Raw genomic sequence first — 27,711 nt, forward strand, 5'->3', positions numbered from 1 at the left:
TGGCAGCCAGCCCCGGTTAACTCACCTCAACAAGATAGCTTGAAAATCTCTGGTAAAGTTTCTTTTTTCCGTGGTATCTAGCTATGTTGAGACTACCAAGTTCATTTAAGCATTTGTTTTGGGCAGCTTCACTTACGACATCTTTAGCATAAGCACTTTGGATCTAAGTATTCAGAATGCATTTCATAGGCAAGTAGTATTCGTTACATACACTCTCAAAAAAAATAAGGACTTGCAAGAAAGGATCAGAGAACCTGCATTTACCTTTGTTACGGTTTTCAACAGCTCCATCTTGCTTTTTACCTGTTGGAGAGGGGAACAAGTTGTGTTTTAAATTGGATGTGCAGAGTTCATTTCAGTGTTTTTGTTTAGATATAATGCGTAGACTACCATATGCTGAAGCAAGCAACTGCATTAAACAGGCACAGCACGACTGGAGACAGAGGGCTGACATAACCGAGGCTTTAAGAGTCAAAGTCAACTCACAGAAACAGCTCACACCAGTTTTTTGTATGGGAAAAGTAAAGTCCAAGACTGCTGTAGTGTTATGCTACCATGGTTAAGTTGGCACAAATTACTGATAGAGATATTTACTAATTGTGAGGAAAGCTTTTAAAAGGCTTGCCTAGGCGTTTTTCTAGGAAAGACATTTGTGACATTGAAGTGATTCCGGTGGCCTCATCTTGCTGTCTGTTCTTCCAACACTTGGCCACTGTATCTGACTACTGCTGTAAATGAACTGTCGGATCTCCCTTTCAGAATCAGTGCATTTCTACAACCCTGCAAAAGCTACTGCAGTATAAAATATTTATAAATCCACACCAAAGCTTAATGGAGGTACAGCACTGGATTACTGGATCTATGCTAACCCTATTTACACAAGCACGAACATAATCTGTTGGCAACGTATCAATATTACACCACTAAGAATAGTTCAAGTTCATAATAAAATATCTCTCCTGCCTCTGCTCAGAAATGGGGTTCAACAGGAAGAGATCAGTTCAACAAGAGACAGATGGTGAAATAATGTAAGAAATTAGTAAGTGATACATTAAAGGTAACTAGAAGACTGACACATCACGTGTAGTTTTATTGGGGTGGAAGGGGCCACGCTACCTTTGTTTTGTTTGGGTTTTCAGGTTAAAAGATTTAGATACTACCTTGGCAACTGACAAACTTTTCTTGTATGTAGAGAAAGCAAGGGTTATGGCTACTAATCGCCGTATCCTGAAATCCTGAAAAATTGAGGAACTTTGAACGAAACCCAGAATTTTTCAGAATCAGTGGTGTTTGGCCTTATGTTATGTGGACTGAAGTGCATGAGAGCACTCAGGCAGAGGAAAATCAAATTATCAAGCAGCCCGTCTGGCATGACATTTAGTATCTCCACTACATTATTACTGTAGACATAGTCTGGTTTCTATACGTAAGGTTTTCCACATAAGCATCCTCAAAGCAGCTGAGAAAAACACCCCCACATTCATTTTCTCCAGATGCCACTTCAGACTTCTTAAGAACTCACCACTGTATCCTAATTTGGTATTTCTTCTTTCCTAGTTCCCCCTTCCCTCTTACAAGAGCCAAGTTCTACACTGGAGTTACTTCTAACTCTTTGTACCTAGGTTTGCCTTCACTCTGAACCAAGCCATACACAGCTAACTAAAAATAGCCACTTTAATCTCCTTAATGGTCACAGAGAAGCTAATTTAGTTTAACCTGAGTTTTACCAAGGACAATCTTATCAGGCACCTAACTTAAGGGAAATAGGAAGTTGTCTATCTTGGGAGACAAAAACCCCCATAAGTGTTCACGCCTCAGGATAAACCAACACACTACTTGTCAAAAAGACTTCTGCTTATAGAATAATAAGCACTGGCAGAATCTTAATAAAAGCTATAATCCTCTCCACATCTCTGGTACCGTTACTTGCTTCCTTCTCCTTTCTCTGTAAGGGAAAGAGAAACTGTTCCACGCTAATCCCTCTAGTTTAGGAAAGGTCAACTTTTACTCTTCCCTACCATGCTTGAGCTTGAAACTAATTTTGAATTTTTCAGTTCTTCTTATAACTTACTTCAGAAGAAACTTAATACTTGAAAGTTTCAAGAAGTGTCAGAATTGCAGAGTATTTGTGAAACAGGACAAGACAAAAACCACAGTTCAATCTTAATTCCTGCACGAAGCACACATTTCAACAATTGTCTCTTTAAGTTTGAAGGCCACTGAGATTCCTAAGCCATTTTTGTATGGCTTTCCGTTACTGTTTCATATTCCTCTGCTAAAGTTCATTTTTCTGCCAAGAATCCTAAGGCTCAGTCCCATCTAGCAGACCTCAACAGCTTCTAGAAAAATTGTTGCTCTGGTGAAGCTCAGTCCTGAACATAAGTTGTGAGCTAGGATCAAAATATTGCTGGTTAACATTTCTATGCTTTGATTCTCAGGATTAAGGTTAAGGTTTAGATAAGTGACCTTAAAATGCCAGCTACCTGGAAGTCTTTCAGAATAAGAAATATGGCCCATTTCATGCTCCACAGAAGGGCTCAAAATGCTCTGGGTTACAAGGCCCTCATTCCTCCAAGAAGAAAGTTAACAGAAAAGTGAAACTAGGGCATCGTCTCGTGTATATATGTCAGCATTCAAAGTTTCAAGCTCCAGAAGAAATGGAACAGCAAAAGAAGCTGTCTGTTCATCTTTACCAAAATCATAGAATGGTTTGGGTTGGAAGGGACCTTAAAGACCATCCAGTTCCACCCCCCCTGCCATGGGCAGGGACACCTTCCACTAGACCAGGTTGCTCAAAGCCACATCCAGCCTGGTCTTGAAAACAGACAGGGATGGGGCATCCACAGCTTCTCTGGGCAACCTGTTCCAGTGCCTCACCACCCTCTCCGTAAAGAATTTCTTCCTGATATCTAATCTTAACCTCTCCACTTTCAATTTAAACCTGTTACCCCTTCTATATATAAGACTATAAATCAGTGTTATATATGCTTAAAACAGCCACAAGCTCAGCAGTATCAATGACACAAGCTTTTCCCCTACAAGTATCATAGAAGAACTCCCCGTATAGGACATTTTCTATCTGTGAAAAGCAGAACTAGACACTTCGTAGGTTGAGTTATTGGTAATAACCTGTTTGCCATAAACAACTATTTGCTATTAGACATGAACATACTTTGAAGTTACAAAAGATGGCAGTTTAACAATTTATACATGGTATGGATGATTAATAGTTGTAAGCTTTCCAAACTTTAATTGATCAATGAGATCTGAAGGTTAATTAAAAATCCACGTGCAAGAGTTATTAGCAGTGATTGTACTCTTGGGTCACTGGACCTGATTTTTTTTCTTCCTCTTGTGAAAGCTACTGAAAGAATGAAGTTTTTAAAAAAGATTTCTGGCTCCAGATGACTAGAACATATTTTTATCCAGTAACATTCAGGAGTCCACCCTTCCCTTCCCAGGCATTTAAGATTATTGTGCCTACTTTTCTTGTCCTTCTTCTCCTTTTCCTTCTCCTTCTCCTCTTCATCTCCTCCAGCCCCAAGTAAGGTAAAGATGATTCCAGTCTGAGAGTTCACACCTACAGCAGTAACTACCATTCTTCCAGAGCCTTCCATTACATGTGTACCTGAAAGATTGAATCAGGTTTTTCACTGAGACTTGAGCAGTTATATGGCAGAGCACAAAGGAAATAAGTTCTCAAACCGTAAGAGGTGTAGATATACCACTGTGTTCTCCTAGAGCTTTAATTGCCAAAGTTATCTGGAAAATGAAACCATAAGCAACTACACGCTTGTCAGTTTTAACGAGTCTGCTCACTATGACAAAGTTTTGTACTAGCTGCACTGGTTTTGGATACTTATAGGTGTCAGCCTAGATACAGTACAGTTTGAGGGATTTTAACCTCTTAAAATTTTAAATAACGAGTTTACCCCCAGAAATAAACCACTTTCTTCAGGAATTGTCAAATGTTACACACCTGACAGCAGCATAGGATCTCTGTCCAGAGATTTCTTAACATGATCAGATTCTCCAGTCAGTGAGCTTTCATCGATTTTGAGGTCATTTCCTTGAATAAGTACACCATCAGCCGGTAAAAGATCACCTACGAGAGATCACTGCGTATGTTGACTGCAGTTCCTTTTTTAAAAATAAAAGAAAGTTCAACTTTTAAAATGTGTTTACCATATTTCACTTGTGCAATATCTCCAACAATTATGTCAGCTACTGGTATTTGGATGACTTGGCCACCTCGGATGACTGTGAATTTCTGTTCTTGTTCAATACGGCTCTGCAATCCCCGAAATTGTTTCTCTTTACTCCAGTCATTGAAAGCTGTTACTAATACCACACAAACTACAGATAGGAGGATTGCTGCTCCTTCAATCCAACCTGCTTCAGATTCCTCCTCTTCTTCACCAACATTTACTGATCCACATACTGTAGAAAACAGGTTTTAGATTTAAAGAAAGTTCACGCAGATAGTTATTTCAACAACAAAAAAGTTTTGCCAAACAGAAGAAACTGCTAATAGTTGCTAAACATTTTCTGTGCTAGCCTTCTTTGCAATATTTACACTTATTTGCAGTGAGGGTAACACACAAAGAAGCTCAAGAACCTGAAAGCTAGAGCAGCTCAAGCAAGTTAAACCACCTAAAATTTACATCCCTGCTTATCTGAATGTAAGAGAAGTTGACTTGGAAAGTTACCTGTTCTTATTATCCTGCTAAATGATGGCATAGGAATGCCAGACTAGACAACTGGTTAACTGCCTCTTGCTTTCTCAACATTTCCCATTTTACCTTAACAAGCCAGATATCATTGCAAAAGCACAGTTCAATGAAGGCCAGATACCTTCAGCTTCCGTTTAGAAGTATAAATATAGCTTCATTTCTTAAATTAGAACCTTACCAGTGTCATATTGCAAATCAAGGAAAATTTAAGACTTGCTGACTCCCTAAAGAAAGCACATGACTGCAAATTATAAACTGCTTAAATATTTGAGGCAAAGCTAAAAAAAACACTTGCACAGAAACATGACTGGATCCAAGACAAGTCCTTGTTCCTGCTGCTTGGACTTTTAACTTTGTCATTATTTTGGTCAGAACTATACCAGATCATGACCAAGGAAACCTTATGTTGCCCTGTTAAGGCAAGCTAGAATTTTAGTAGTTTTCTTTCAATAAGGAACAGCTGTTTATCCCCTGACTTGCTGTCTCCCATCAGATTTACAGTATAGGGATGTGGGACCAGATAAGTCAACAGTATAATACAGGTAGAAACCTACTTTTTAAAAAAGTTTACTTACATGATTCATTTCCTCCTGGAGGCTGGTAAAAAGAAAGGCCCAAGGATACTACGGCTGCAATTTCTAAAATAATTAGTGTAACATCCTGTAGTGCTTCCCAGACTAACTGAAGAAATGTTTTTGGCTTTTTAGGAGGTATAAAGTTCTTCCCAAAAACTGCTTCTCTCCTTTCTATATCTGCTGGATTTCCACTTAAACCTATTTAATAATAATACAAAAGTTAGTGACACTTATTTGCATTTCACCCTCACATTTGAAGACTGATATTTCCCATTCATGGAGTCAAGCCCCACTCCATATTTCAGTAACAATACTGAAAAGCCGTATCTCATATATTTACAGAAGTATCATCCTTTAATCAGACTACAGAAAACCAGATGTATTTTATAATTCACACTTTGCCAATATAAAGTCATCTCATGGTCTACCTACTTGCACTTAATATGACATAGCAACAGAGTAATAATAACAGACATACCTTTGTACAAAGTAAACAAGTTTGCAAGACAAGATCGTTAGTAGAGTTACTACTATCGAGACTGAGTAGCACCATGCAGCTTTAGCAAGACCACAGCCTGTGAAGCCAGCTCTGGTTCCCACTGTAGGGATTCTGTATTCAGAGATAACATCCTAGGATCCTACAATTAATGTAACATTTATAATGAAATATTTAATATAATTACTATTATCAAATACTATTAATATTATACTTGTGCATTGTTTACTTATTTTATAAAATGCTATGAAAAGCTGGTGAAGCTCTCCAGGCTTCATGTAGAAAGAGGCAGCCACTTAATGATGCTGCTTCCACCTGGACAGCAGTTGTTTGCTTTTCTGAAGCTTCACTTTCCATCTCCTCTCACACAGAGTGAGCCCATATTTAGCACTCTGCAGGGTCTGTCACCTCAGTTCTGTACCTACCTTCTTTCTTACATGGCCTATTTCTTTCAGGGTCCTCTGTCTCAACTCTTGTACCATCCTTAAGGGACACTAGCAGCCAAGAGTGAGGGCCCTTCACTAAAAGGCACTGCATGCTTCAAGAGTTAGCCTGAGTCCTTACAAGCAAAGGAATTCCACTTAAATTCAGTGCAAGATCATGCCCTCAAGGTCTTCCATAAGTACACCTCTTTTTTACTCCTTCAATGGTTTCCAGCTGCCTAATCCACAAGGCAAAATGGCCAAGCATCCAGCCATGTTCAGAACAAAGGTGTGTATACTTCAACCCTAGCAGCAGTTTTTTTAGTAGCTAACCCAACTGCTTAGTGATGAAGGCAACACAACCACACTAGGTAATCAATAAGACCACTGCAACTGGCTTTCATAAGCAGGGTATTTATCACCTCCAACAGACATTTCCTAGGAGCATCACATGACATTTCAAGACACACTGTAAAAATTACTGAAAAGCAAAGCTCAGTTCTACATGCTAACTGCTACGTAATCACTTAACTGAAAATCAAACTATTATTTCAAAAGTGAAACGACTTAAAACATACCCTTAGCGCACGTATATATAAAAGTTAGATTTATTCTAACACTCTTAGATTCGCCTTGAATTCACATCTTTGGATGTTGAATACAAAGGACCAATTTCACTGGTTAGCCCCACTGGTAGCTACACTACAGTTCAAGCTTTAAGGTGCTTACTTTCACTCTCAAAGCACTGCAAGACCATTTTGAAAAATCAGGCTACACGAGAGGATCTAAAGAAACTCAAGATAACTTGGACATTCTAAGAGGCTGGACCATATTGCTATTATGCAACAAATGCCATTTTTTTCTTCCTTTTAGCATGGCAGAGTTTGGATGATTATTTACAGAGTGTCAGTGGCACTCATCCCGTCACAGGATACCAGGATGCAGAACATCATAAGTATACAGCAATAGTCTTTAAAGAACGAAAAGCCTTTTCCAACAAGGCTATATGAAGTCAAGCTACTATCAGAACCACTCAGTACAGTATGTAAGCCTAGCAAAGACAAAAAGCATTTGTATTTTAGTATTTGCCATTATACACCATCCATCATTACTGAACTTGCTACATTTACCACGCGGCTGGCAATTTCATAGTTCACAATCTACAGTGATGAGGTCAAAACTGCTGCCATTATATTGTTCATCATGTATCTTACTGAGGGTAACATATTATTTGGAGTTACTTAAGCAAGTGAATAGTTAAAGCTCCATATACAGATTTTATCAGAAATCTAGAAGTTACTAGTCAATCAAAATTATGTAGACCTGTGGTAATATTGGTGGCGGTCCATGTCTCCAGAATACAGGAAGAACTTCTGCTAATACAGGTATATCAAACATTCATTTATTCACATTTCTACAGATCTGTACACATGTAAAGGACATAATAAACATTAAATACCAAACAGTAAAGTCTGCTCAGTACCTTTATTTTAGTAATACTTGTAAAGGACAGTTCCCATTTCTCATTTAAAATGGGGTATATAGGCCTGATCCACATTTTGCTGGAAAACAGACAATGCTTTACATTGTCCACAAGTTCAAAGCAAGAAATTATACAAGCTGAACTCATACACTGTGCAGCATTTTGGAACTACCGGTACTTTTGCTGTGAAGCCACTGGTGATGCCACATAAGTGAGCATTTCATATCATAAAAAAAGGCTTCTGAATAGAAAGAAGTGTCATATGGCCTTGCAGGTATACACATGAGATTTTTAGGGAGCTAGAACTAGTGTAACAGTTTTCTGAACTGATCTTGCTAGATTTTCTCCATCAGAAATGTCTTGACTTCTGTACTTGAACTCAACAAAAGAAGAGACTTTATTCTACAAGAGCTCTTCAGTATTACTTTTGTGAAATTTATAGCGGCTTACCTGACAGAGAGGCTGGTTCTCTAAAGGTTCATGTAGTGATTCAGCATCAAAAAGACACCTTTGTAGAGGACACTGCTCTAACTCATCTTACTTAACCTTTTCTGAGCCAATTATCCCATTTAACTGTTGAGGCCCTACTGCATTAATGAGCTGCTCTCCCACTCTATCAAGTCAGTGGTTGTATTTAACAGATTGCAGGACAGTACATCTGAATGTCAAATCCTTTTGAAAGGGAAAAGGCCTTGATCAGAGTCCTCACTACAGCAGAATCAATCTGCAGGAAAGGGCATCTAACCCTTTCTAGTTTTAGTACACTGACATCATTCCCATGCATTAACCTGCTTGTTACATTAAGGGACAGAGTGAATCCTGCAGTACAGCAGGTATTTGGTGCTTAGTGCATCATGGCATGCCCACCTAGCCTGCAGTAGTAATGGGCCTTAAACCTTGCAGATTACTGTAAAACAGGATTCAGCCCTCAGTACAGTTCCTGATTATAGAAAGCTACAGCCCTTTTGAAAGGCAGTTTCCTTTCTCTGTGAATACTATGCAACAGGTCAACTGGGTCATGAGAGACTGCTGCTCCTGTCTAAGCCATGTTACACTCCTTGCAGACAGTGCTTCACAGACATTCACTAACTCTGCAAGTCCATTAATGATGGGGAACAGAAGTTTGCAATCCTCATATCTTACAAATTACTTCAGCCCAAAAACTGGTCTCCTCCCATTCATTGGTGGGTCAGGCTTGAGGGCTGGCTACTTGCAGTTTCATCAGAAGAACCCAGTTCATATACTGAAATAATTCCAGGAGTCTGGAATCAGGAGCCTGGCTTCAAAAGCAAATCAAGTCAGGACATGCTAAATGCAGATGTACCCAGAGATACCTTACGGCATTAGTAGGCTGTTCTTGATCCAAGGAGACAAGCCTTTCCATTGTATTTCTGAAGAACAGAAAGCAACAGCTCTCCAGGATTAAGACAGTGGGTACTTTACTGACACCAACATGACACCCCATGGGTTAAAAGCTACGCGAGTGCTAAATGCGGAGACAGCACATTTTGCCAAAATCCTGATTTTGGTACTTTTCAATCACTATCAACAGCAGGACTTCACATTACGTTTGAGCTAATGTTACATAAAAATATGTAAAACGTTCGTACATGACATTACAGTTTAGACATCTTAAGTGATATGGCTTGCATCACAAAACAAAGCTTGTAGCTTTCATTTACATTGGAAGAGAGCAGTAAAAGATGGCCAGATCTCAAGGAAAACTGGAAAGCTCTCAGGAAGGAGATTTGATACTTTTACTTCCTTCTTCACATTTGTACAGTCTATCTTGGAGTAGTAACTCTAGAGAGCAAAAGCATCAGGTCATCACACCTGACAGCACGCCATCGATTCCAACAGGGCAAAGACTTAAAGATGCTTATTCCTAGAGAATAAGACTGTGTGACTACTTTGCAAATCTTCTGATATTGACAATATCTCTTTGTGCCTCAAGCTGTATTGATAGTTTGTATAGATCAAATTAATTCTACAGAAATACTATAGATTTAAAAATCTATAGATCTAAAGATCCTGCTATTAAGAGTTTCATGTACTACAAATAGAAAAAAACAGATGTCACTAGTTCTAAAAGTTGTTGCATTAGGGAATACAAAAACTAGGTAGCAACACAGAAGCATTAAAACCCCCTGCATTAGACTACTGCAACCTTGTGTTCTATGGTAGCATGATACAAATTGTGAACTACAGGTCATATGAGCCATTCATAAAACGTACAGTTTCACAGCAAGTTGAACATTGTTGTGTTGCATTGCTATTTCCTATGTGGCTGCCTACATCAATGAACTTGATTCCAATTCCAAAGTGCAACTTCACCACTAACCCAACGTCTTGCATACAGTTAGACCAATTGAATAAAACCCTTGCTTACTTATTGTCATTAAATATCTCTGCCTTAGAGAATAAGCAGCAGTATTTTATTATGGTAACTGAAACACTTTTAGAAACTTCTTTACATTTAAAAAAAGTAGTTCCCTTGACTAAAGGTTTTTCCTAAATGGTGTTTCCTCAATAATAGCATTGGAATTGACTTACCTTCATTCGGTGAAGTTTTCAATTTTGTACAGATGCCATGTACATCTCCGTAACATTCCTGTATTTTATGCAATGCATCTGTAGCTCGAAGTTCCATAAGAGAACGGAGCTCTGCAAGAGTAACTCCAAAATCTCCATGATTAGCTTCTTTTACAGCGTTTTTTACGCCGCTATATGCAACCGAGTTGTTTGCCATATCACCCATGATGCGTGCAGTCTTTAGTGTAGACAGTTTCCAGAAAGGAACAAGATTTCAACTTAAAATATTTCCAAAAGAAAAATAAATCCTTTGGGTATGAAGACAGTCAGGAAAGCAGACACATCACCCAAGTAAGAGATCCCGTCTGGAGAGATATCTTTGTGGTTGTCCCATGGCGTGTTCTGTTCCCCAAGCCACAATGGCATGTACAGTCTAGGGAAAGAATAAATATGCATTCAGTTACATAAAAGCTATAATGAAATACACTGAAGACAACCCTACTCTTCATACTGGGGTTACAGAACAAATTTCTGCTTAAGGACTATTTCTTCCTATTTCCTAGCATATTTTTAGTTAGCATTCAGCTGGCAAGAGTGACAAGGTATAAAATGGATGTTTCCCATTCCAAAATAACCTTGCATTATAATACTTTCTTAAATCATTAACTCCTTAGAGCAGCTGTTGTCTCTAAGCCTTGCATTTTGCCCAGTGTACCCATATGGTTCATCATCAAGAGGAAACCTTTAAAAACATCTGGAAGTAAATCTGCTTCCAGGGAAATAAGAGTACGGCACATCCACTGCTGATGTCACATGGGACAAGAATATGCTCAAGTTAAAAATCCCAACTTTTCACCAAGCTTTCACCTTAGAGTTTGGGATAAGCAAGATTTTGTGCGTTCCTGTGAATTCATCTGTGCAAACCTCAAGCAAAACAGTTTCAACACTAAGTTAGCCCATGCATGAAGTACCTTTATAGTGTAAGTAGGAATATACCTTCAGGCACATCTAGGTCTTAATGCATTTTCGTGTCCAGACATTTTTAGCCCCCCTCCAGCCCATTTCATCACAACTCCAGCCTCCCACAGTATCTGCATTTAATTCTTTGAATAGAAGGAAAATTGTACAATACTACATTCCTACAGAAGAGATATAGAGGCTAAGAGCAGCTCTTTCCATCTGACTATCAGAGCACGGTAGCTATATTTAACTCCTGCTTGGCTGACACACCTTATGTGGACACACCTATCTACGCAACTGTACAGCGAATGCACCAACACTTCACGCCTATATAAAAAATCTGCTGTGTGCAGAAGACAGAACTCTGGCTGTGTAAGTCAGCTTTATCAACATAACGGGGCACCGTGAGCACAGATGACAATATATTGCCCCATGAAACATGACACCTTCCAGGCTCAGATGAACAACAGCTTGGACACTTCCAGGTCAACAAGACCCTCAAGTGTCATGTGCCTGGCAAAGGCAAACAGTTACCACTGACCACACTGCTTTATGAAGGCAGAGTCAAACAGCAAAGAAAGCATTTCCAGCTATTGCCCTGCCTGGTTAGAGGCCTACTTGGTTGAACCACCATGTCTATGTTGACGTCCAGGTGACAAGCACCTAATTACCAGAAATTTAAGGTCTTGATTCCAGGAAAGTCTCAGTTCTCCGCTCTGGAAACATCCAGCTTCAGCTACAGTCAATCTACTGTTTTAAGCACATGCCACAGTATTGCATTTGCACTGAAGATAACCACGGATGCTGAAAGACCCTGAAGTGATGTCACCCAGCCACAAGTGACAGTCGCACCCCCAGCAGAACTACAACCGCCCCTATCTCTACGAGATTTGAGAAAAGCACCATCTCTGCCTGCCTTCTGGAGAGTGACAAAAAACATAAAGCAATCAATATTCACATGCAGAAAACGTCAACATCCTATAACATCAACAAGGTACCTAATTTAAAAATTGATTTTAAATCATTGCTATCTCTGTTACTTGCAAAGAATTTTACAATAGTTGAAGAGTCCATGTCAATGGTGTTAACCTGCATGCTAGGACTCTTCAGCTGAAGGACTGTCAGCTAGTCACTCTTCAGCTGACTATATAACATGTTCTGCTAGAGTATCTTGTAAGTGAAGAAATTACTGCAAATCATGTACAAGAATGCTCTCTAAAGCCACACCACATCTTTACCTAATAACCAAAAGCTGGATGCTGTTGGCTAACTAGTAGCCTAGGAGGACTTATCAACTGGCATCTGATCACAAGCTATGACAGTATGACAAGAAGCAGATCAGGCAAATGAGTTTGTATAGCTATGGAGAAGATGCTGCAGCTGCTAATTAGGCAAAAATAGACCAAGCAGAATGCCCCACAACTAATTACATCAAACTTGATTCAATTTTAATTAAGAAAAGCTCTGCTCAAGCCTCTAGCATGAGCCCTGCACTTGAGGCCCAAATATACCCAAATCCAAGTACAGACATGAGGTTAGGAAAAGCCGTAGCTCTAGTCACTGCTCACTTGGCACTAGAAAGCTTTGAGACTGAATACTGGGCCTGGGCAAGACTTGCTTTCGTGTGCAATTAATCCTTAGAGCAACAACACTGCTTAACCATAGCTCATAGGGTTCTGTCCTCTCTACATTTCTAGATTAGTCCAGTGAGTAGCTGTTACTAACAGTTTACACTGAATGGACTTTTCAGGTGTTCTTAAGTACCTCAGTGGTGTCCTTGCACACCAACAGACCATTAGGGTTCAGACAAGTTCAATAAGCTTACATCAATACTACAAAATCAGTGCAGTTCTGCAGATCAGCTCTAGCGGTGCTACAGGCTTCCATGTTAGGAAATACCTCCAGAAAATTAAGAGTAACAGTGTGAAGTCTTGAAATTCTGAATACCAAGCAAGAGTAGTTTTGCTCCACGTCATAAAAACTTGGTTAAATATTAGCAATTGTTACACCAAATCAGACCAGAACAAGCCTGCTCTAGTAGCCCATTTTACCAGACATTTCGGACGGACAGTACAAAAGCCTTTCGGCACAGGGGTACAGAATGTACTATCTTCACACAGTTTCTTTGCTGATTTCTACAGGAAAATCTCGCTACAAATTTCTTTAAGAAGTGTCCTTTAGCATGCCACACACAAGATGATTAAGAGAAGTCTGTCTTTCACTAGGCACATCAACTTTTGGATAATCCTTTGTTTACATATCAATGAGACTAGGAGCAACTGTAAAGCTGCTGTCTGTCACACTCAAGTTGACTAAAATTCCTGTACTGCAGAGGCACCTTATAGTAGCAGCACATACTCTCCCGGGCAGGATTCAGACACTTGTGCAAATCTCTGAAAAGACCCTGCTGCTCTACAATCATAACAGAATCACTGACATGTAATGTCATCGTGATACTTACTGCCTGTGAGGAGTACTGCACCTTAAATTGGTTATCCAAATCAAATTGGTATTTATTGCTAAGTGAGTGTGCTTTCTTACCAGAGACAATAATTCAAAACCATAACCCATGAAACACCTGTGTTCTACATTCATTAAAATTAAGGTTACCTTGAAGTGATAGCCTGCAGTGGCCATGCACTGGCAATCAAAGGTGAACATCAGAGTTAAAGAGTGGGATAATTAGTATTACCCAGATACAGAGGACCTAGCATACCTCAGACCCCTACCCCAGCCTTTCCTGTTATTGAATTTGCATTTAATACATACCTCACCAACCTACAGGAAATGTATTTTAATGTTGATTAATCAAAACGTAACACACTTAAACTCATACCTCAAGAGCCAAAGCTCCAGCAATTATAAATCCTGTGTCATTCAAATTAATTTACACACCTGCTTGAACACTATGCATTCAGATATTAAGCATTAGCTGGTACTAGCATTTGACCTTCAACAACACTCTAAAGCTGGTTGCTGGCATATAGGAAAAGGCTTGCAAAGTGATTATCTCAGGAAAGCCTTTGTTTAATCTAATTAGTTCAGTGAAGACCAGACAGATCTACATAGCAAGAGGTTGCAGTGTAAAAACAGTCCCCATTATGTTTAAGTTGCATGCCATTTTTATTTGTTTCAAAAAACAGCTGTTAAGGTACTGAAAAACATCATATGCCTTCATGTACTTCAGTTTGAAACCCACAGCACCAGGTATGTTCCACAGATTCAAGCCATCACATGACATTTTTCCTTAGGGGAAAAGAAAAAAAGCCATCGGTGATATTATTATAATGGAAAGGAACTGTAACTGAGAGCACGACCTGGAAATCACACTGAAAAAGCCTCAGGTCTTCTGCTGCAGAGGGTCAGTTTTCTTACTTAAAGAGAGACACCCTCATACATACTTGAATGGCCACAGAAACTCACCATTTCAGAAGAAATATGAAGGAAAGCTGATAAAACCCAACGTTCATACAGAATAGTATGCACTTACAGGTCACTACCCTGTAGGTTGAAATGTGCCTATCTGCACAACTAGAACTCAGAGCATTTCAGCTGCGTGCTGTTGTTTTAGTGCAAGCATCTCGGAGCCTGGTTTATGAAGAGACAATTACAAGTAGATTGAACAGCTAAGAGGGAGAGGGCACAGTTGTGGAAGATGCTGCACAGCAGAGAGTTTTTAATACATCACCTTCAGCCTTAAATGTGCCCAAGGGTGTTGTCATGACAAGCTTGCCTTATAGCAACTCCTGCGTTATAAACTGTAAATTCAAAGGTCACAAGTTATGCCGAGTTTTTGAAGAGAAATCTGACTTCATTTTGAAGCTTAATCTCTTGGGAGGCAGAGAAATAAAAACTGGCTGCTGTTCCTAGCCTTCACAGTGGCTGTAAACACCAGTAGTTATTGCACTTAATCTAAAGGATTTCTGCTACCGACTGTGATTGACACTTCTGTAGTAGCAGTTTCATCCAATGGTAGTTTTTTTTGCTTTAAAGACCACGAATTATTTTTCATTGAAATGACAACTAATAAATTAGGACTTCAGCAGTCTGAAGTCAATTTGGTAGTACAAATTAGCAATGATCATGCAAAGGATTCCTACATCATTCCCTTCTACTTCGGTAGCAGTAAGGAAAAATCGTAACAGCCTTGAAGGTGAGTTGTTATGGCATAAGGAACATGCCTCTTAGCAACAACTTGCCCTACAGCCTCTTCAAGGAGCCCAGCAAGCAAGCAGACGTCTTATGCCAGCGATCAACTGGGCAGGCCTTTAAAAAGTCATGGCCTTTCCACACTCATGAAGCAACCCAACTCGAACTGAAGTGACAGATGGATGATTAAGAAATAAGTTCGAAAAATGGGGTCTAGAATAGTCTGAGTAGAAAAACTATTTTATTAAATGCTTAAACTAATCATTAGCTTTCTGAATTTAAGGTATTTTCACTTGTGAGAGAACTAAATAGATACAAGAGACTGATTCAACAAGTAGGTCTTCAAAAAAAAAAACAAACAAACCACAACACCAACTTACAAACACTTTCAAGGAACACCAGACTTTGAGACATACTGGAAAGCTCTGGAGAATAAAAACAATGTGATTATCATTACAGAGATAATCAAGTGTCCAATGTATTTAAAATACAATACTTTTACAGTCTCCTATTTCACATGGCAATGCCCAGCTGTCTACAAGAAGCCAAAGACTTCAAGTCACAAACCCCCGCAGAACAGTTGAGTTCTTAACTACTTAAAACACTTTTGTGGAAGCAGGAGTTACTCATTCCAGATATCCATTAACAGAGCAGTATCTTGAAGGGTCTCCTACCAGTGTTCAGCAAGCTTCTCCCTTCTCCACCCACAGGCCCCAAAGGTTCCTTCTCAGTAGTCCCTTCTACCAGTCTCATCTAGTTTTCACCCTGTGATGTCATCATAAACTAAAATAAAAAGGCTAAATTTGACAGGGGTACTTATAGAGCCAGGTAATTCAAAGTTAAGACTATAATCCCAGAGAAAAAAGGTTTAACCTCTAGATATCACTCTGTCCCATTCAGCATTGTTTCTAGTGTGTTCAAGTACCTAAGATGCATTTACCGTGTGCGTCAGCTTCCTCAGATATCTTGAGATGAGTGAGGCTGCCAAAATTTGGACTAAGGCAGCTGATGGCAAACCCAGGATATCAAAGCTCCACCTGCTAGTGTAGGTGCAAGAAAAAAAAATGCTTGCCCAATGCCCATCAATATTTTCCTTTACTTCAGATCTACTAGGTCCTGAGGATTTAAAGTCACTTAATTCTGCACAGTTCAGTCTAAAAATGTTTGTTTGGGATAATTATGCTGTAAATAAAGTTCTGTCATATTAATAACTATTTAATACATAAACCTGAAAGTAGAATTTTTAGTGTGCATTGAAGTGATCAATTGAAAAATATTTGCATTAATAAATTCAGAAACAACACACTTATCAATATTTATCAAAACAATATTGGAAAAAAATTACAATACAAAAAGCTGAACTTTTGGAAAAAAAAAAAAAGATGGTAGTATGACATCCTACTTGGTAAAACCGTGCATTATTAGACTACAGAGTTTGGTTGCAATCCCAAATCACAAGATGCATTCCAGACACAAAACCTGTCAGGCATGTGTTAAATGAGGCATACGACATCATTATACGCAGCCAAGTTTCAAGTAAAAGAAAAGTGAGATGGTACCAAATTTCATCCAACAGAGCTGGAATTGGATTCCTGCATTTCAGTCACTTGTTGCAATTAAACCTTAGAGCATGCCTGTAAGCAATGGATCCAGCTGGTCAGTTCTGACAACAGTTATGATTCAGAGCAAAACAGCAGCTGACTTACTCGTAAAGGTTGTCCCTACAGGTATATTGCTTGTCTTGAAAAATCATTTTAACCTTTTTCACAAAGCCTGTAACTTTTGCTGTTTCTCCTTAACCCTGCTTCCGACACCTTCTGAGCTGAACACACACTTCAGACATTACATCTACATTTACTTCCATCTTTTGATTCCCACAATACCATACATGCATACCATTGAAACGGCTTTACTCAGTGTGAGCAGTGACTTCCTTCCCTTCCCATGTCATTAGACAATAAGTAGCATTAGTGGAAATGTCTTTGTTCTGAAGCTTCAAGTTGTCTTCAGGAGTTCTTAACACCAGAAACCTTGTTTCAGAACATGCTGCACCCATTTAAATTAAAACATGTTCAAGTTAACATCAACCAGAATCAGACATTTACCATCTCATCCTGGTGTGAACACTCTCCTTTTTTTTCTTCTAGAAAAGTATTCTTTCATAGTAATATCCATTTCAATAGAGCGATATGCTTTTGACTTTAATCATGCTTCTTGATGTCAGAGGTGCCAAAAGAGCTTTAGAGCTATAAGCCTTCAGGAAAAGGGCAAATGTCCATCCCTACCTGATCCTTCCGTATTCAGGAGACCTTGAGAGAAATTTAAAATTAGTCTCAAAACTACTAGGAAATATTTATGCCTAATGAGATTAACCCTAATTACTTCCATAAAGTCCATGTTGCGTAAGACTGACTCCCTTCTATTAGAGCAGTAAAATTAGCTTGGAAAGGTAAGTTTCAAGGGTTTGGTTTTTTGTGTTTTGTTTTTTTTTTTTCCTACTACCTTGAACTAGCTTACTGCTATTTAGAAAAAGTACTACAAAATATTATATATGCTCATTAAATTGTAACTACATAAATAACAATATTTCTGTGGTAAATCATCCATTTATGATCCTCCAAATCATCATCCCCACCAAGCAATGGTTTGGAACATAAGAAAATAAAACAAACCCCAGCTCTGGTCATCCATCTCAATGAGTACAAACTGTGATGCTAAGTAGATATCTGTTTGGATGAAGAGTCATCCTAAGAGAACCCCTTTCAGAAACTGCAATTATGTTTGCAATCTTCTATTCTTAAGGACCCAAAATTTTTTTAGTTCAAATATCATAAATAGTCTACACTTGAGTAGCTTGCAGAATTACTGCACGCATTTGCTGTTCCTGCTGGTGGTAAGGAGAGGGGCTTCAGGGTTTTTTTGTTGGGTTTTGGTTGTGGGTTTTTTTCTTTTGTTTATAACCTCAATACTTGAATTTGAGAATCCACCGTATGGCTTAACAAGAAACAGGTCCAGAATCTCTTGCAAACATCTTCATTATGACTATATCGAGCATCCCTTTAGCTCTTTTTGATAAATTTTGAGAGCTTAGCTCACTAATTCATTCTAATGGGCCTTTTCTTTCTAGTACAATATAAGAAGTATCTTCAGTAACAGCCTCACAGTATTCTCTGATACATTTTACCATTTAGTGAGGCTACATACTGCTTTATCCATCCTTGAGGCACATCCCTAGTTTCAAAACTGGGCCTTCCTCATGATTATACTTTTTGATCTTTCTGAAGCCTGACAACCACTTAATGGCTAAGTTCTCATTGCTGCCAGCATTGTCCTGCTCTTTCAGCTTCTCCTTTTAAGGAACTTCCTCATTTACGCAGGGTTGGTTGCCGCTTTGGGGTTTTTTTGCAAACATTTAAGCATTACTGTTAATAGAGCTATTGGTATCTGTCCATAAAATTACGTTGAATTAAATGCTGTGTGATCAGCACGAGTTACATGACAACCCCTGGTCCACCATTCAACATAAGGTGATAAATTCCTCTCTTGGCAGATTGTTTCTTTCACATAGACGGGGAGTGTATAGGCACTGCTAGTAAACAGGATGCACAAAGCTGAGGTTCCCATCATAGCACTTCATAAGTCTGACCATGGAAGCAGCAAGTCTGTCACATCCTCAGGTGACCTAAGGTATGGCTGTGCTACAGTGTCCAGACACAAGACTTCCACCCACAGAGGTCCTGAAGCAGGTCGCATCATTTTACACTAACAATACTGCAACTTACCCCTACCACCCTTAACCCTTTCACTTTGGGAAAAGCCACCTACGTTAATTGGCAACTGCATTCATGACGTAACAGACCATGCGAAATTCTGCTGTCACAACGGTCACACAGGCAACCCAGGGCTCAGACCGGTAACTTCCTGTGAACCTTTCTACTCTTCCTTCACAGCACCTCAGCCACTGAGACACAGTGCTTTGTTCTGGGCCCAGCTCGAAGTCTCTCTCTCATGGGACACGCAGCCCTTCAAACAGTTTTAGCAACCCTTTCCTTTGCTAATCCTTTTTCCATTACTCTCGCCCTCTCTCTGCATTTGTGCCACCACTTCCACAATGTTTATGAACAGACAATTTTATGACAGCACTGCAGTCTGCCCCTCTGGATCCAAGGAGATAGCAGCATGCATGTTTCCAATCCTCCATCCTCCCACTAGCTGTGATCGTAGTTTTACTTCTCTACAGTCCAAGAGTGGGCTACTTGTAGCAGCCTGGTATGGAAAGCAGCCATCCAAAAAGCATTTCCCTCCCACCCCAGCCACAACATAAAGCCAAAAGATAGAAATATCAGGTTTTCTACTGGATGAACAAGTTACCATACAGATTCACCACAAGTTTATCCACAAAATGCCAGAATAGCCGATTTATTTGTAGAAGTCAAAGACAATGCGGATGTGCCAACTTAAGGGATGCACATTCAGCTACTACTGGAAGAATCATCATGGAACTATGTTGCTGCCCCTTTTAAGATAAGATTAATCTCCATTCAAGGAAAGGTTCATCTTCCCTCTTATTTCAGGCAAAGCAGCATGTCACTAAACAAATCAGATGGTACAGCTTTACTGCCAAGGCCAGACACCGCTTGAACTGAATAGCAAATTCACCAGATTACTAAATCTGTCTGAGCTGCCGTTTGACAAACTTAATTCATTTCTCAGTTTTAGTAGGCCATTTCATAATTGCTGTATAAACCGGCTATGCACAATTAACAACTGTGCCTTCATTTCTGAAGTCTTCAGGTGTGAGGATCTGTATGGTGCAGTAACTCTTTAGGTTTCTGGAGCATAAAGACATCAGTTGCATAATTAATTCATTAGAAAAAAAGTGATGGGGAAAAGAATGCAAATGGAACCATCCTGCATGATAATATTTAAAAGTCCTATTCTATTCAGTAAAGGAAATCCCTCCCCCAGTTTCCTGTAAACCAAAGCTTTTAACACTTCACTGGTATCAGGGGATCCTGATGCAATTTGTAAAAGGTTGTGCTTGCAGTCTAAACGGCAAACATTCAAATTAGGAGGTGAAGTAGGTGTCTATTTAGCTCCAGCACAATGCTTATTCCTCCAGGCAGTGAAAGGTCATGCCTTGAAAAGCTTCTTAGCAACCAGCTGGGCCTATTCAGTGCTGAGGATCAGATATTTGTTTCCCTCACTCCCCTGCCCAGTCAAAGCACAAGACTCTCAGAAATAGCACACTAAACCAGCAGGCACTCGTGTGCCTAGAGTATAACCACCATGCACATACATAGTGAGGCGTCAGCCTCCTGCTAAGGCCGCTCCGAATCCTCAGCAGTAATTCCTAGTGGACAGTTCCATAAGGGTAATACTCCTCCTTTCAAAATATGGCATCAGAATTGGGAGCCTACTATCATTAGTTCAGCTGCAGCTGACCCTCGAGGCCAAGAATCTACCTAACCATGAAGACTACAGATCGTCAGACCTGTTTTGTTCCTTCTACATAAAGCTACTTCCCAGCGTTTGTTTATTTTACAGTGGTGCATAGTAGTGTTCTGCAACTTCTGCAATCAGGTTGTTTTTAGCAACAGCATACAGTATTTCTGAAAAAAAAAGAATCAGAAAGGGCAGTATCAGGTCCTCCACTCCAGTGGAGCATGTTGCTGAATTTGTGTGTGGCAAACTAATACTGAATTTGTGCATGTTAAAACTAATTCCAACTGGCCACTGTTGAAGGCATAAATTCCCTGAAGAACAAAATATTTGTATGTCCAGCTCATGGTTTCCAATGAACTTCCTCAAAGAGCCATTGCAATTCTGATGGTAGCGCACCTCAGCTCAGCAGAAGTTTCTTTCCCCATACAATCAAGCAGGAGTTCACAGACCAGTCCTGATAAGTCAGAAGCTAATTACATTTTTCACTAACCCCTGCAGCTCACAAGTGTCCCTTAGCACAGCAAACAGGTAAAGCAGAGTAGAGAAGCTGAGTGCTTCCTCTAGCCTGTAATTTGCAAGACTCAGGGAAATGACCTCATTGGAGGGAAGAGACTGAGAGCAGCACCAGAGTATCATGAAACAAAAAAAAAATAACAGGAGTTACTAAGACTTCCAACACAGTTAGGGACTCCATCTTTTCAGAGGTAACTGTGGAAGGCACATTGAAGTTTCCCCCTCTGCCTCCTAGTGCTCCACTAAGTTTCCTAAGCAGCCTCCTGTACCCTGGTCGTCTTGTCCGAGGATACCATTGCCTAGTTTCTCAGCACCTCCAATAAACTCTAGCTTGAAGGACATATAGCAGTCTCTCCATTTCTAGCAAGGAGAAAATACATTTCTAGGAAGCAGCTGAGCTGGGACTGTTCTCCTAAAACCTGCTAATCCTGTTAAGAGCGACTTATTTGAAGGGAAGTACAGAAGAAGCCATCTAAAAGCCTTTATAGTTAAGGAACACTGTAGTAGCATTTCCAAAAACCTATCTGAGGTAGACAAGATTTAGGAAAAAAAAAAAAGGTGCAAGTATAAAGTCTGAAACTTCACAGTAACAAGTTTCAGACTGCCTAAACTCTCTCTAGGCAGGCTACCAACCTAACCTACTGGTTATCAAGAACTCAACCTTCTTACTGAGGAGTCCTACACACTGACAGACAACCATACGCCTCATTTCAAAGTTATGTTATGAATTGGGGCCATTTAAGTTACATGCATATTCAAGTCTGTACATCATGTCAAGCAGGTTGAAAGTCAAATTCTACCACAGTCTCTAATCTGTTTACTTAAATTCTTAGTTTGATTCTACTTCATAGAATCATAGAATGGTTAGGGTTGGAAGGGACCTTAAAGATCATCTAGTCCCACCCCCCCTGCCATGGGCAGGGACACCTTGCCCTAGACCAGGTTGCTCAAAGCCTCATCCAGCCTGGCCTTGAACACTTCCAGGGATGGGGCATCCACAACATCTCTGGGCAACCTGTTCCAGTGCCTCACCACCCTCTCTGTGAAGAATTTCTTCCTGATATCTAATCTAAACCTCCCTGTTTTCAATTTGTACCCGTTACCCCTTGTCCTGTCACTACAGGCCCTTGTAAAAAGTCCTCTCCCAGCACCCTTGTAGGCCCCCCTACTTCCAATATTTTACAACACTGCTTTCAGTTTCCACCTTTTTTGGAGGAAAGGCATGCTTTAAAACAGACAAACTCATGTCAACAGAATCCTGAATATCCTTCATATGTTTAACATTCACAGGTATCGCAGTGCAGCTTATAAAAAACACTTCCAGTTTGCCTTCTGAACACAGAAGCATTTACACCGAACGTTTATGGTTACTTTTGCATTATGCACTTGTAGACTCAATACCAGAAGCTAGTAGCTTTCTCCAGACTATTAACAGCAAGTTGATTCTTGGTGTGCTATGCTCTTGCTACAGGAGTCACGTTTTTTTGCATATATATCCATTCCTACCAAAGTCTTTCCCTCTGATCAAAACAATGTGAAATTGAGCTGATGGTTTGTTGAGTGGTTTTAGTCTGGGTTGTTGTGGGTTTTTTTTGTTTGTTTGGTTGGGGGTTTTTTTTGGGGGGGGAATATATTTTTTTGTTGTTAGTGGTATTTGAACAGTTTAGAGCAGTTATCTAATTCAAACAGTATACAGCCAGAACCCAGCATCAAAAAGTGTAAAGGAACAATTACAGGCAGTTACACAGACGTCTGTCAAAACCACAATCTAGTTTGAGGCATGATGCTTTATGCAAATAATTAAGACTAAACATCTTTCAAGACAGCTTTCTTCCTTAAAACTCAAAAAGTAGGTACTTACTAAAACATTACCTTGTTGTTCAGCAATTATTATTAAAATGTGCCATTAGCTGTCAAAAAGTATTTCTCACTGAGCAAATATTTAAACAATTGCCTTGCAGCAAAATTGTTCAAAGAAAGCCTAAACCAAGCTATTTTAAGCTACTTTATTATTTTAAGCTATTTTAAGATTAGGAATCTCTGACTTCTTAACTTGGAGGCTTCTAAAATATGCTACACTTTCCTAGAATATGGTAGCATTTCCCTGTGTGCTGAGAATCCCCAGCTGTTCTTGCCTGACAAATTTAGGGTTCAAGGCAGGCATCACCAAGCTAAATTTTATGGCTTATGTTATGCAGGTCTGGAAGTTTTGGGTTACTTGTCTATTAATGTGAACATTATTAAAACACAACTGTGGACATAAAAACAAGAATTATTGGGCATGGCAATAAAACTTAATTCTGATCTAAGTGGGGGATACCCAAGGCATAGGACTAAATGTCAAGACCCTAATCCATAATAGCATGTCCAAAGGGAAAAACTGGAAGGGCAGAATATTTGGTAGGGGAGACACACTCATTGTGAGAGGAACACTTACTCTAACCCTCGTGTGAACACCTGGGCGACCACCTGTTTTTATATAGCCAAGCAGTCCTGTCTCGGTACAGTAACACCTCAAGACATCAGCGGACAGCTACGGATATACCTAAGAGAAATCTAACAGGAGGAACCACAAAGTGTTTGTCTGCACAAAATTCCTAACACGGGCGTACACAGTAGCCTTGCTGTTCCAAAATATTTAACAGTCATGAATTATACAAGCGAACGTCTGGACCAAAGACTGCGCTTTCCAGGAAATGCACCTTGTAGGTATGAAAAGTCAGAGAACATCCTCAGACTTAGCAACCAGAAGCCAGACTGTCTGCATCACAAGGCTCAGAGGTTCTTATTCAGAGATCCTGAACTAGCAAATGCTAAAAAAGCATTTTGGCTTGTTGTCATACTTATCCAGCTTCAGACAGTTACTGAGCAGTATGGCAGGGTAGGTTATTCTCTCAGCCCTCTGAAAATGTGAAACCATCCCTGAAGTCCAGAAAGCAAAAGTAACTAGAATGGTAGTATAGTAGAGTGATAGTATCAGAAAACAAGAAAACAGAATTAACTTTATCGGCATGTAAAGATGTCTGTGGACTTCCAAAGAGCAATTGTTTTGATTATGGACATAATACCCGTCTATACCAAGACCTCATTCAAGGCCTGAACTTCCTCCATTCTGACTGAGAATTTTCACGTCTGGTATCTTTTCACATAGGAAGAAACCAGTAGTCTCAGAATAAGCAAATAAATGTACACAGCATGGTAATTTATGGAAAAATAAAAGTTCTCTTCCCCCATGGGAGGCTTCCAGATATCATACCTCTGTACACATAACACACAATACCTATGTAAATAGGGCTCAGGTGTATGACTATATGTACAAGTATTTGGAATCTTAATTTGGATAGCCCCATTCAATCGTTGATACACAAAAACAGACCAGACTACAATTACAAAGGTATATACAACACCAGTGTTTACCATTATAGCAGGAGATAACATCTGAGACACCTGATTAGCTTTCAGTAACTATTTGTTGACCCATTTCTCAGGAAAATCCCTCTCCCATTCATGAAACTCTTCTTAACTCAGAATTTCACGCAGGCACATTTGTAAGAGGTGCTACTCGACTATTTAAGCTTAGAAAGCTATTTTTGCAGAGCCAGTAGAGGGAGTACAGACATCATTTTACTTATCAGCTGTGGAAAAGACACCTTGTAAGGAAGCACTGAAGAGCTGCACCTGCAAACCTAATGCGGTTACTTTAAAGCATGCCAAGAACTTCCTCAGGCTTTCACAGACACCTATGTCAATGGTCAGTGGAGTTGGTGTTTTGTTTCTGATCCTCAGCCAGTCACATCTCGGTATCGTATCTGACAAAAATGGCAGGATCAGCTCTAACTAACAAGTGCCATAAGCTTGATGCTTCACAGGTTAAAAAAAAAAAAAAAAAAACAACACACCAACAAAAACCCCAGATAATAGCTACAGTTCATGCTAGTTTTTTTATTCCAATGGATTCTGTTGTTCCTCGATTTCAGAAAAGCTAGTCTCTTTTCATTGTTAATTTCTCAAAAAATCAGCTTCACCAGGAAAAAAACAGCTGAGAAAATCAAGAGTTCAGGACAACCCACTAGCAAAGGAGCCAGGAAGGTATGGCAGTCTTGGACTGGAAGGTAACAAACAGGTAACCCTTCTGCTGGTGTTTGCAGAGGCATGCACCTACTGGCAAATCTGGTTTTACACATCCTCTGAGGCAAGAGCTCTGCTGCTTTATTTAGCATTTCCATTGATCAACCTCCTTTGGAGCTGGCAATTATGACTGAACAGTGTTGACAGAGCAGCGGCTGTGGAAACAGTTTGAAAGAGGAACAGGCTTGAAGCAGACAGATTGATAGCTTTTTGCCATCTCGGAGGTGAATACTAAGCTCTAGGCCAACACAAGACAACATACCATCCTGGCAGAAATTCCACAGACACTCCTTGCTTGTTCAGACTGTGAAATTTTAACAAGATTTTTTTTTTAAATAAAGTATTTCCCAACTTGTATTAGCTTAGCCTATTACCAACAAAATACTTGCCAATCTTAAACATTTATCAAATTATTCTATTGGGTGGCTATTTCTAAGTTTCACTATTTAAAAGTCTAGTCTGTATACGAAAAGCTCATACAAATACGATGAGCTCCTTAGTCTCAAAATTTCTTCTAGGAAAGGAGCAAAACACTCTGCTCCTCCCAAAGAAAAGGTAAGTTTCCATCATCTTAAACTTCACACGAACTTTAAAGATTTGACAGCTTGAATCATTAATTTTGATTACTACCTACCCAAGAAGAATGCACCTGTAGCTATGGAATTTTGTGTTCGGTTGTTTCAAGTTCTGAAAATAAAAGAACCACCCTTCGGCGAGTTAGATGACTGTTTCTGCTTCCCACTTCCTACAGGAAAGTGCTGTTCACTTCTCAGTCACGTATAGATTCACTAAATGAATAAGTAAAAGTGGGCCAAACTGGTTCCCATCTTACAGAGCTTATGGTTGAACACTCAATAGATGACTCAAGTTTCTCCCCTAGCAAAGGACATGACCACCTCACAGTTTTGCTGTTGAAATTCAGGGCTCCAGCAGCATTCCCTATTTGCATGCTGTGCCTGGTTGGCTCCCAGGATGCCAGCCAGGCTGCTCAGTACACCTTATGTAGGGCAACTATGGCAGAAAAAGCCCTGCCTCTTCCATCACAAACACGGTAATGTCCAAGTATCAGGATGCACCCCAACCACTCTGATCACCCTGCCCTTCCCTGAGGTATTGCTGTCTCTGACAACAGTGAAATTTCTGCAGATACACGAGAAGCTCATCCAGGTAGGAAAAATGCTGGGTTTTGGGTAGACTGGTTGTCCAACCAGACTCACCACAAATAATCCAACACCAGTGCCAACTCAAATCAAGGCACAGAACTACATCAAACCTGCCTGAGTCAAGCAAATGTGAAATCATACTTGCAGGAAAGATGCATTTTTCAAGAGACATGACTGAATTTATGAATACAAATTTGTAAACAGGTGGTATAAGCAAGGTGAATGCCAAAAATTAACACAGCAATTTACTGGTTGAGTACGATACCACAACTCTAATTCATCCTGCAAATGGAGCCTCATTGAGCTCACAAATAATTTAGTATCCTTAATTATAATCTATCATCTTAGCTTTTTGTTCCTTCCTTTTTGTTCATCTAGTTTAAAAAAAGATGTCTCACTGACAGCTGCATGTACTTCACCTCAAGCTTCTGTATTAGTCCTAAAAGAATGGGGACTTATTAATAGCGTACATTTATGTTTATAATACCATTTACATTTGAGAGACTGACATTAAGCTTCTAATCAGCAAGTTAAAACATGTGATCCATTTATATGGAACAGATAGGGTGGGAAGAAGCACTGTAAATATCCTTGAAATATGAGTATGTTTGGAGCACTTTTCTTCTTGGATAAGTTTCTAAAATAAATTCCACAGAATTTTAGACTTCAAAATTACTACAGCTGCCATTAAGGATCTACAGAGGTTTGTTGTCATCTCGGTTTTTAACCTGAAAAGCCTCACATTCAGCATACAGCTGAACAATTACTGATTCCAGTATTAATCACTCCCCAAGATTTAGTACTTCAGTAATTAGTAACAGACAGCATGCAGCAGATGCAAGAGCTTCTTCAGAAACCAATGCCGAAGTTGCTCTCTTCCCCATTCCACTCTCACCACCTGGAGCTCAAGTCTAAAGTTTTGAAGCCTGTTTTCATTCCACGAGTGAAAAGTTTACATTCCTCCCATCACATGCAAGATTCATCTGACCAAATGGTAACACCTATATCTAAGGTAGGCACTTCAGGTTTGGTGTGTTTTGTTTTTTTTTTTAATAAGCAATGGATGAATTATAACTTCTCTGCCAAAAGATCCAATTTAGCCACCTATGACC

The 27,711-nt window shown here is 39.6% G+C and overlaps 1 protein-coding gene across 7 annotated transcripts in view; it reads right to left on the reverse strand.

The window, feature by feature from the left end:
- The window catches only part of ATP2B1 (ATPase, Ca++ transporting, plasma membrane 1), a 34,612-nt gene extending 23,936 nt beyond the window's left edge, over positions 1-10,676 (reverse strand). For 3 of the 7 annotated variants that reach the window (XM_010151360.1, XM_010151365.1, XM_010151363.1), the window contains exons 1-6: positions 10,263-10,676; positions 5,309-5,506; positions 4,186-4,440; positions 3,980-4,105; positions 3,485-3,628; positions 265-303 (exon numbers count right to left, since the gene is read on the reverse strand). In XM_010151360.1, coding sequence (XP_010149662.1) covers positions 265-303; positions 3,485-3,628; positions 3,980-4,105; positions 4,186-4,440; positions 5,309-5,506; positions 10,263-10,467 — 967 coding nt within the window. In that variant the 5' untranslated portion in view covers positions 10,468-10,676. The remainder of the gene's footprint in view (positions 1-264; positions 304-3,484; positions 3,629-3,979; positions 4,106-4,185; positions 4,441-5,308; positions 5,507-10,262) is intronic. The other 4 variants (XM_010151361.1, XM_010151364.1, XM_010151362.1 and 1 more) reach the window with 2 other exon arrangements.
- Positions 10,677-27,711: the final 17,035 nt, after the last annotated feature.

Source organism: Eurypyga helias, unplaced genomic scaffold (assembly GCF_000690775.1).
Source record: "Eurypyga helias isolate BGI_N326 unplaced genomic scaffold, ASM69077v1 scaffold7855, whole genome shotgun sequence".
NCBI lineage: Eukaryota > Metazoa > Chordata > Aves > Eurypygiformes > Eurypygidae > Eurypyga > Eurypyga helias.